The 12,004-nt window shown below is 37.0% G+C and overlaps 1 protein-coding gene across 1 annotated transcript in view; it reads left to right on the plus strand.

Annotated features, from left to right (window-relative positions):
- Maoa (monoamine oxidase A) overlaps positions 1 to 12,004 on the plus strand; it is a 69,704-nt gene that overhangs the window by 23,760 nt on the left and 33,940 nt on the right. Inside the window, exon 3 of the mRNA XM_027927355.2 lies at positions 402 to 539. Coding sequence (XP_027783156.1) covers positions 402 to 539 — 138 coding nt within the window. The remainder of the gene's footprint in view (positions 1 to 401; positions 540 to 12,004) is intronic.

The raw sequence follows: 12,004 nt of genomic DNA on the forward strand, positions 1-12,004 counted from the left end.
GATTTTTTTTCCTGATAGAAATAAGGGAATTAGCTCTAATAAGTCTCTGGGTGGCTCCTCCAGCAATAACTCCAGAGAAAAGCATACATAATAACTTGAATGTGTTGCAGAGGATCTAGACTGGTAGGATTTACTACAGAGTTCTTTATTCCTTATGTGTTATATTGCTGATCAGCCACACCAACAGCTCTGCAAATGAAGGTGCTTAGTGAAGTGTCAGACAATGTTATGCCCCAATTCTTGAGAGGAAGAAAAATGATTGCCATTCTCAGTTGTACTTTATAAGGGGAGATGTAAAGCACAGTTAATTTTGCAAAATAAATGGAGTTATTTTTTATGAGACATAAAGACTTATTTCCAAGTCTTAACTAAAGCCTTCTGACCACTTTTTCTTTCTGCAGAATGAGCATGTTAATTGGGTAGACGTTGGTGGAGCCTATGTGGGACCAACCCAGAACAGAATCTTACGTTTGTCTAAGGAGCTGGGCCTACAGACTTACAAGGTGAACATCAATGAGCGTCTTGTTCAGTATGTCAAGGTAAGTCTGAGTTTTTATCCAGGTGACCAATGGGGGAGCATTTTATTTAAGAAAATATTTTGTTTGTATGTTTGTTGGTATTTGTCTCAAAGCAATCATAAAAATTAGGCTCTTTTCCTTTTTTCATTTAAAAAAGTTGCTAAGGACTCCTGGAAGCACTGTGGGAAATCACGTCTCACCTTGGTCCTCTTCCCTGTTGCCCACTATGGCTCTCATAAGTTGTACCTCCATTCCCCTTCCTAATATATTTGCAGAGCCCTGGGGTTAGGGGTGCTTGCAACAGATATGGTTACATGCATACACCACACACACACACACACACACACACACACACACACACACACTACCCCAGCCCCAGTCAACTCCTGAATCATTTAGGAGCCATCTCTAAGATCCCAAGGAACTCAATAGTTGGAGATTACTTCTTTAGTCTTTGAACTGGTTCTTCCTCCAGTTCAAAGTGTTAGCTAGATGTTTGTTTGAGCACTTGATCATTTCCTTTGTGCTTGGCTCTGACTCAGGAAGTCTAGCTCCCGAAGTCTAGTGCATTTTCCTACTGTTTATACAAGAGTTTGTTTAAACTTGAGCTGTTCATATCCACCTAAGAAACAGCAGCTGTTGCCACTGTTATTCTTTCTCATTGAAGCAAACATGGAATGACTAGAGTCTGGAAATATGCCTTGAGAAATTAAGTTTCCCATCTGACATTGCAGCTCACTTCTTGGAATTTGCAGCACAAGGGCAGGGGTTATTTACTCATTCTAATGGCAGGATTCCCATGCCAGTAACCACATCACTTATCAGCAGACACATCTCCCCCTGACTCCACTGCAGGCAGTCACTGTGGGTCTGGAGGCTACAGTGCTTAGGGAGTGTCCTGGGAATTAAGGAAACTTGTGGTATATGCATACCAAAACTTGGGCATCATTATGCCCAAGCATGAAATTAGGAATCATGGCAAACTATGATAGTCATGTTGTTTGCAATGCATGGGAGAATCTGGCAGTAACAAATGCAAAACAACAACAACAACAACAAAAAAAAAAACAGTAGCTTTTAGAAAAGTTGTGGGTGCAGAGATTAAGGGAGGAATAAAGTATTAAAAAATAATAAAAAGTGGCAGTTTGGGCTATATCTCAGTGGTAGAACACTTGCCTAGCATGCATGAGGCCCTGGATTTAATCCTCAATAGGCATAAAAAATGTATGCAAAGTGCTTAACAGTGTTGGCTTTACTAGGGCACCATCAGAAAGGAGAATACCTTTTGCTTCCCCATTTTATCTTTCCTGCTTACTGTGGAGTTTCCTTAAGTTAGTAAGAAATAACAATAGTAAGAATAATAGCACGGGCTGGGGATGTGGCTCAAGCGGTAGTGCGCTCGCCTGGCATGTGTGCGGCCCGTGTTCGATCCTCAGCACCACCAAACAGAGATGTTGTGTCTGCCGAAAACTAAAAAATAAATGTTAAAATTATATCTCTCTCTCTCACTCTCTCGCTCTCTAAAAAAAAAGAATAATAGCGCCAAGTACAGTGGTGCACACCTGTCATTCCAGTGGCTCAGGGAGCCTGAGATGGGAGGATTGCGAGTTCAAAGCCTCAGCAAAAGTGAGGCCCTAAGCAACTCAGTGAGACTCTGCCTCTAAATAAAATACAAAAATGGAGCTCTGGATGTGGTTCAGTAGTCAAGTGCCCCTGAGTTCAATCCCTAGTACCCTCCCCCAAAAAAGAATGATAGCAGCTAAAAAGAATAATAGTCATTGAGCTTTTTTACATTCTTGCATTTAATGTGAGGAGGGAAGCCTAACCCTTTGCAATCAACTACAAATTAAACAGTCATGGAAATTCACTCTCAACTCCAACTGGGAAGCAAATGAGTGTGATGATTACTTGCCATCTAAGCAGATTCACGCTTATTATCTATTTATCCCTAAGATTCAGGCATTGAGAGATTTTTTATTTTACTTGGAATAAAATAAAACAAACAACTAAGTACTTTTTATGCATGAACTAATTAAAATCTTACATCTACCCCACTGGGCTGCATAATTATCCTCATTTTACAGATGAGAAAACTGATGTTCAAAGAGGTAAAGTGATGTCAAGGTTAAAAACCTAGTAGCATTCTATTAATCCTTGAATGCATATATGGTCTCAGAATTGAAACTAAGGGTTCTGAACAGAAGCAGGGTGGGCCTCCAATGTTTGTTTAACCAAACACATATCTATTGTAAGGTATCTCACCACCAATTTCACTGAAGCTTGACTTATATGATGAGCAGATGCTGTTACTGAAAGACCACTCTTCTTTTACTTCCTTATTCTTCTTCCAGTCTCATGTTCCTTTATGTACATTTTGAAAACTGGGGAAAAACTGGAAATTTGTAGGTGTGTCCTCAAACTAAGTACCTACTAGTCTCCCAGCTATACCCACTCTAAAACATGATGGTAAGGTGTGATTTTAAAATGGCTCCCACAACCAGCTTTGGTTATTCAACTCCTCATTATTCTTGATGGAGGCAAGGTGGAATTAGAATGAGATAGTACTATTTCAGAACTTTGACTGTCGAAGGTTATCAATAGATGATAGCATGCTGTCCAACCTTCCTGACAGAACCTGTGAGTTAAGTGTTATTAGTTAAATATCAGGCTTTCCAATGACTACAATTTTTCTGGGCTTCATAGGGAACCCTGGTTTTAAGAAATCCAGGTCTGATCATTTTACATTTTGAGAGGCTTTGCTTCAAGCTTTACTAGAGGATGAACTATCTTAAAGAAATGCTGTTTGCTATATCATATGCCTAATTTAAGGAAAGAGAGATGTTAGGATAGTATCTATGGTCGCTTTCTTTGTTGCTGCTGTTGAGTCCTTCTCTAAATTTAAGTCTATGCCATCCTTGATAGTCCTACTTCTAAGAAAAAGCACAGCTTCACCTTTCTAGAGGTGGGAGCTACTCAACTCCTACCATATTTTTATTTCACAAAAACACAAGTATGGCTGTCACATATATAACATACTAGAAAAAGGAATCTTGTTGTGGCTTTGGATTTGGTAGCCTGAAGATGCTTTCAAGAATGTAATTATTTTTAAAAGAATGTAATTGATAACCTTTGGATTGTTGCCATTGCATGGCCATGGACATTAACATAGTAATGTATAATATTAGGTAATATTAGGTCACAGTTATTGAACATGCAGAATCTGATAGGTTTGGCACTAAGACTTGTGCTTCAGCTGCACTTTAGACAGCAAATATCTTGTTTAAATCTACACTGCAGTTGTCAATTCCTCAAAGTCAGCCTTGTTCCCATAGTAATGATAAGGATGGTTCTTCTTTACTGAGCCCCGTATCACAGAAAAGGTATGAAGGCAAGATATTTAGTTCAATATTGTAGATAAGATTGTTAATAACTCCACTTATTTAAAACTGTAAAACATCACAACTATCAGTTCTCTCCACTGCTAGGGGAGAAATGGATTTTCTAGCATGATAGGATATTGGGTTAGTAATACAAATTGTCTTATGATACTCTATAAGCCTTGTGACAACCCTGGCTTCTGTAATCTAATACAGTGTATTCTTTTCTATAAATAACAAAGAAATTACTATAGTGAACAGGTTTTATGAATGTTATAAATTGCATATGGCTTTATTTGAAAGATTATATCTACCAGTGAAGTTAATATAAATTAATTGTGTTGTCTTTAACCCAAAAGGTGGATTTTAAATGGCATCAGTTAAATATATTTAACACATTTTCTTTCATTTCTTTTCTTTTGGATAGTAAGAGAAGCAGCTATCCCTGAATGCCTATTGGATCGATTCATTACTTGCATCAGTAAATAAGATGCTCCCTCATTAAGTTTGTTTATTAGCGAGTTTTTTTTTATTGGTTGTTCAAAACATTAAAAGCTCTTGACATATCATATTTCATACATTAGATTCAAGTTGGTTATGAACTCCCAATTTTACCCCAAATACAGATTGCAGAATCACATCGGTTACACATCTATTAGCGAGTTTTGTTAAGTTGGGGTGACCTTATATTAAATTTTGCAGGCAAGGTCTTATAAAAGAAAGAGGAAATGCCCAGTTTCTTTTTTTGCTTTCTTTGGATTTCTCTAGATCACAATTGCAGGTAGAGTGAATGGTGTGGAATGGGAGAAGCCAGCCAGAGATGGAGCAAGGCATTTTTGCCAGAGCTTATTTGCAGGAAAAATTGACATATTTCTGCATTCTTGCTTTCTCCCTGCTTTTCCCATCCTCTCTAAATAAAACTAGAGACTCTAAACATGTACCACACATTTGTTTTTGAGTGGCATGATAAAGATGTATTTAAAACAACAAAGGCTTTCCTGATAATAATAGCTCAGCAAGCAATTTTTCCTAGTATTGGTTCTATTCTGCCTGCAGCCATTTACTTCTGGTTTCTATGCCTATGACTAAAGTCAAAAGCTCTTCAGACAATGTGTGTCCTGGAATACTAAATAAATTTTCTTGGTTGTTAAGAGATGAACTTAGTTTTAACAAGTAAGTTGTGTAGAAAGTTGTGTTTTGTGTTAATTTGTTTTAATGCTTATTATATACTTGTTTTGGACCTCTTTCTTAAGACTGTTTCCTTTGAATAAGGGACATTTAATTTTAAGTTTCTTTTAGCACCTTTTCTATATTAACTCATGGAAGGTATTTCTTTTGTCTCCAAATGAAGTTATATTTTTCACTTTCAGCACCTTTTGGAAAGAAATTTAAGAAGCTGAATATGTTAAGCCCTTATAGGGATATTGCTTGTGCTATCACTACGTTCAAATACTTAAATTCATGATACATACTAATAATGCCTTCCATCTGCACTTTACATAGAGATTTTTAAAAAATATTTATTTTTAGTTGTAGTTGGACGCAATACCTCTATTTTATTCATTTTTATGTGGTACTGAGGATTGAACCCAGGGCCTTGCACATGCTAGGCGAGCACTCTACTGCTGAGCCCCAACCCCAGCCCTACATATAGATGTTTTATGTCATTTGAATTTCCCAATTATAAGTAAGTTTTTAAAAAGAGAAGCTATAAACATTTATATATTTTCAGTTTTATCTATCAAATCAAATATAAATATATATGGATAAAGAAAATGTGGTATATATACACAATGGAGTTTTATTAATTATAAAAAATGAAATTATAGTATTTGCAGGATGGAACTAGAGACCATCATGTTCAGTGAAATAAATTAAACTCAGAAGGCTAAGGGTCATGTGTTTTCTCTCATATGGGGAAGCTAGAGAGGGAAAAGGAAAACAAAGAGGGGGGTGGGTCTCCTAAAAATCAAAGGGAGATCAGTAGAGGAAAGGGACCAAGGGGTGGGAAGTGGGGAGGAGGTGGGGGAGTGTTGGGGAATGATATGGACTAAATTATATTTTTACATTGTGTGCATGTATGAATATGTAACAACAAATCCCATCAATATGCACAACTATAATGTACCAATTAAATGTGGAAAAATGATATATGGAGGTAGCTTATTAAAAATAGTGTTTGGTAATCTCCACCACCCCCCTTTAGAAAATACCTAATTTGCTGCTTGTGTGTTAACCAGAGATCTTAATGAGAATTGCTCTTATAAACTTACACTAGGGCTGGAGGTAGCTCAATGGTAGAGCTCTGGACTAGCATGCATGAGGCCCTGGGTTTGTTCTCCAGCACAGCAAAGAAATGAGAGGAAATGGCTATACTTTTAAGGGATAAATCTATTTGGTTTCTAGAATATGAAGTTTCTACTCAGCAGAAGCAATAGCCCAATATAGTGAAACAAGGTTAATTGTTAGATATTTTTTCTTCCATTCATTTTTTCCCACAAGAAATTAATTAAAAAATAACTATGGGTAAATAGCAGAAAGATCCATAGAGGGGGAGGGAGTGGGAAAATGGAAGAAGAAAGAGAGGTACTGGGGTTTAAATTAGAATAAGACATATCCTATGTTTGTATACTTATATCAAAATGGATTCTACTGTCATGTATAACTAAAAAGAATCAATAAAATAAAATAAAAATGAGGCAAAATACAATACATTAAACTTACCATCTTCATCATTTTAGGTGTATAGTTTAGTAGCATTAAATGCATTCACAGTGTTGTACAACTATCATCACTGCCATTTATCCACAGAACTTTTTTTTTCAGTGCTGGGTATAGAACTCAGGGCCTTGCATATGTTAGGCAAGTACTCTACCACTGGGCTACATCCTAGCCCCCACAGAACCCTTTTATTTTTTCTTCCATTTATTTAATTTTTTTAGATGGATTTTGTTGTAGCTGAGGCTGTCCTCAAACTTGGGATCCTCCTGTCTCAGCCTCTCAAATAATTGGGATTATAGGCATGTACCACCATGCCTAACTTCCTTCCCTTTTTTTCTCTTTTTTTTGTTCAGTACTGAATTATTCCAGGGGCACTCTAAAACTGATCTACATCCCCAGCCCTTTTTATTTTTATTTTTGAAATTTTGAGACACAGGGTCTTGCTAACATTGCCCGGTTGGCCTTTAACTTGTGATGCTCCTGCCTCAGCCTCCTGATCACCTGGGATTAGAGGCATGCACCACAGAACCCAACTCTTACATTCATTTTAATAGGGGCTAATTCACTATAGATATTTTGTCTAACCATTCATTGAGAACTGGTCCTAGAGTCACCATCCTGCCTTGGCCTGACCTCCTCTAACAGCCCAGAAAATGGTGTAGATCAGATACAAAGAATTTCTCTCATACTCAGTTTGCAGTATTTTGCAATCACCTCCTCTTTTAGGTAAATGCCCAAAAGAACTTTATAAATGGAATGAAATTTATAAGTAAACAGTTTCCCCAGGAGAAATTGTTCTCATCTCCATGATAAAACCTAACTCCTAGAGATTCTGACCTCTCAGGTTAGAATGTAGGTTACCCATTGGAAATTAAAATCTCTTCCTTCCCTATCCCTTTTTGCTTTTTCATTCCTAATTCCCCCTCTGCAACCTTTATCCCTTCCCCACAGCACATATGCACTGCCCCACCCACAAAGCTCAATCATGGATCCTGAATTTCAAACAATTGCAGTTACCTTCTAAAAGGTAAAACCTTAAAAACCCTCCAACGTCCTAGGAATCTCATATCTGGTCCATTATGAGCACTTCCTGAAGAAGGAAAGCTCAGTTGTTCCATGAGCCCACATTTACCCAGACAGAAAATCTTTTTTGTTGTTGCACATCCTTACACCCAATAGGACTGATGGCTGCCATGTAGCTCTCTGTCTCAGGTGTGGACTCAAAGGTTTTTCACTTCTGAGTTGAATTCAAAGAATAAATATCTTTTGAAGACCAATGGGTCTCATAGTTTTAGTAAGTGACAGTTATTCCTACTTTAGAGATGAGAGAAATTTGTAAGAATGATTGTTTGCCTCAAGGTCCTAACAGAAATGAGAGAGAAAGGCAGAGGTGAAAGCTTAGTCAATCACGAACCTCCGCAAACCCAGAACTTAAAACTGAAAAGAGACAATCATGATAGTAATGTGGATATTTGATATTCAAGCAGCCTGGTACTGTTTTCATTTTATTTTTTTGCTTTGTGTTTGGGTTTCATGCAATCAGAAGAAAATTCTCAATGAAGTCACAGAAACTTTGAATGTTAATTACCATTGAGTGTTATGGACAGTTTGATCCTGAAGGCTAAAGAAGTGAGTTTTTTTCATTTCATAGAAGACTAAAATGTCATGTCAAGTTTTTCAAACAAAGGGAATGATTACTGAACTCATCCATTTCCTTTCATTCCCATTGCACTCCTGTAATTTTTCAGACTGAAATGATACCTGGTGAACTGCAAGCTGATATTTAATGTTGTGTGTTTGCCAAGGTACCTAGTGGCCTCATTTCTACAGCCATATCCAAGAGATAAATGTTTCTGAAAAACATCAGCTTCAGAGACAATGGGAGGAAATCTCTCTGGCTCACATTTGCTGACCTGTCACAGGTGGTAAAAGTAGAGTATGGATACAGTTGTTAATCCACATGATTATTTGAACACCCACCACTGGAATAGTCCTGAATATCAACAAATTCACCCAATATTTAGATTTTAAAAAATACTTCTCTGAAAGTCAGATGTCAGGAAGACTTACTGAGAGTCTAATGGCTCCTGGCCCTACTCCATGCTATCATCTTGTCTCTGCTCTCATGATCCTGGAGCCATCATTGAAGTGACTTCATCCAGTAGAAGGACAAGGCTACAATATCCACCCCATCTGTATGATACATAACATGGACGCCCTCAGTTAACATCCTAGCTAGAAGCTCTGCTTTGCTTTGTGTCCTTTTCACTTTCTGTGACATAATTTCTCACTGCACTCTCTGGTAACAAAGAGGGAAGGGCTCAGCACACAAACTTAACACAGAGCCTGTGGTGCATTTGCAGTTTTAGCTAGATGTGCAAGGAATTTCATCTCTCCTATTTGACTCAGTGTTATGGGATGATATAGTCTTTTGGTCAGAATGGATACAAATGAGAATGTCCTCCCATGGGTAGCACATGGAAAATAAGTATTCTGGTTATCAAAGCTCCTCTTTCATCCCATGTTTCTCTGTGTTATATTTTGGGCTCCTGGCAGGGCCTGTCAGAATGTGAAAAAAAAATGCCTAAGGAAATATTTCCTGAGTGTTCTCTAAACAACATCAATCTCAAAAATGTTTTGAAGTAGAGAGGGTCTGGTGGTCAGATAAATTTTGGAAGTATTCCAGATGCCCATTAGCAAATTAGAAATCCTTTGAGGTCTGGAAGTAAAAAAGCCTGTTTATAAACCAAGATTTCCAAGATTTATGACCATGGAACCTGTTTTCATATAGCATCTGTAAAGATCACAGTAAGAAATACTAACAAAGTAAATGATTTTATCAGGTCCTCTAGGGGATTGACTCTTCCATCTTTTTCTGTTCCCTTCAGCATTTTACACATAGTGAATTCTGGTCAATTTGATAGTAATGTCAATCCTGGTCATTTTGGCAAAGGTTTATATGTGGAACTGATATTTAAAAATTAGTGCTAAGTTGACATTCACTAGAAGGTTTAATTTGAGGTGAGGAAAAGGAGAAGTTTTTTTTTTTTTTTTTTTGTAGAAATTTATGGGGTCCTTTCTGGAGCCTGGAGAAGCTAGATGTTATATGATTTGGGCTATAAAAGCAATGATTCCATTCCTCTTTTTATTCCTTTTTTTTCTTGCAATACTATAGATTGAACTCCAGCACCAAGTAAATCTCTCTTTTTTTTGCATTACAATTCTTATTACACGTGTACAGCACAATTTTTTTATATCTCTGTTTGTATATAAAGTATGTTGACACCAATTCATGTCTTCATACATGTACTTTAGATAATGATGTCTAATACATTCTACCATCCTTGCTAATCCCGTGCCTCCTGCCTTTCCCTCTCACCCCTCTTCCCTATCTAGAGTTCCTCTATTCCTCCCATACTCCCCCTCCCTACCCCACTATGAGTCAGCCTCCTTATATCAGACAAAACATACAGCATTTGTTTTTTTGGGGATTGGCTAACTTCACTTAGCATTATCTTCTCCAATGCCATCCATTTACCTACAAATGCCATGATTTTGTTCTCTTTTATTGCTGAATAAAATTCCATTGTGTATGTATGCCACATTTTTTTTTTTATCCATTCATCCACTGAAAGGCATCTAGGTTGTCTCCACAGTTTAACTATTGCAGCACCAAGTAAATCTCTAGCTCTTTTCACATTTTTGGGTCTTGCTAAGTTCTTGAGGGTCTCGCTAGGTTGCTGAAGCTGTCTTGAACTTGTGATCCTCATGTTTCAGCCTCACACGTTGCAGGTTATTCCTTCATTTATCAATTTTTTGGAACCCTCCTATGCACAGAGCAGTATGGGAGATATGAATTCATGTGAGACATAGTCCTTCTTCACAGGTGCATTGAGATTAGTCAGGAAAGTGAGACATGTACATAAATCAGTTAAATGCAGTGTCATGACTAGCGAGGGCCAGGGGCAATGAACAAGGTGCTGTAGTCCAACAGAGGAAATAGAAGTGGTTTCTGACTTAGGAAAGTAGGTAGGATGTTTGGAGTTATGTCTATCTTCAGTCAGTATTCCATTCAGACCTACAACCTCCAGGCCTAGAAGTATATCTTGATATACTTCTAGGAGGATCCAGCTCAGTGACATTGCAGAACTGATATTTCTGGGAATCTAAGACATGGGGTTATGAGTGACAAAGGGGGAGTTTGAACCAAGAGCATGGAGACATGAACCACATGCCTTTGCCATGCACCAGCTGGGTTTAAGCAAATTACATATACACACATGCATGCATCCAAATGCACATGCTTCTACATGTATTTTAAAAACATAATATATATATATATATATATATATATATATATATATATATATATATAATGTGGATCTCTGGATATCTTCAAAGACTTACTAAATTCATCCACAGCTGTCCAAATTTATTACCTTACAATGCATCTCATTTATGATCATACCTTGTTACTTGAGAGCAATAAAAAGCAAGAGAAATCAAATGTGTAATTCCAGGTATAGTAAAATCAAGGATATAAGGGAGAAGGATAAATTGACTGACTCTTAAAGAAAAAAATTAAGAGAAAATATATATTAATGCAGGAAATGAACAGCTACAACAAGAAATATCATTTCCTTTAAAGTTTTTGAAGTTTAATGAACATAATGATCAAAAAGAAATGGTTTACAAGATTAAGTATTTTAGTTCTTTTGATTATCATTCAAACAATTTGACAATATGCATAGCTAAATGAATGAGTAATTTTATACAAACACCATAATATAATAATGAACAAGCTTTAGTGCACATCAGAATAACCTGTCATTTGTTAAATATATAGATTTCTTGGTCCTACACCACTGATTTATTAGATCTAATGACATGATTCCTATACTTTGCATTTAAACAAGTACTCTGAGTGATTATGAGGCATGTGATTCTGCAAATCTAGCAATACTGCTAATGGAAAGGGTTTATGATATTCACTCACATTTATATATCAGTCTGTAGACTGATTTCTCAACCTCAGTATTATTGACATTCGGAACCGGATAATTCTTCATTGTAGGGACCTTCCCTGTGCATTGTACAACGTATGGTAGCATCTTCTACCCAGTTGTGACAACCAAAAATATCTGCAGACATATGTGAATATACCCTGGGGAGCCAAATCCTCCTTGGTTGAGAAAACACTACTCTATAGGAACCAAAGCCCCTGAAACCTGACTTTATTTTTAGTATGAATACTGATCTTTCTGTATCAAATCTATTAATACTGAAGGCTATCTTTCCTAAAACTAGATCAAAGAAAACCTTCCTGAAATGGCCTATCCATCCATTCTGTAATGTCTCAGCTGTTCCATTCAAGTACTAGACACATCA

The sequence above is a fragment of the Marmota flaviventris genome, chromosome X (genome assembly GCF_047511675.1).
Source record: "Marmota flaviventris isolate mMarFla1 chromosome X, mMarFla1.hap1, whole genome shotgun sequence".
NCBI classification, from domain to species: Eukaryota; Metazoa; Chordata; class Mammalia; order Rodentia; family Sciuridae; genus Marmota; species Marmota flaviventris.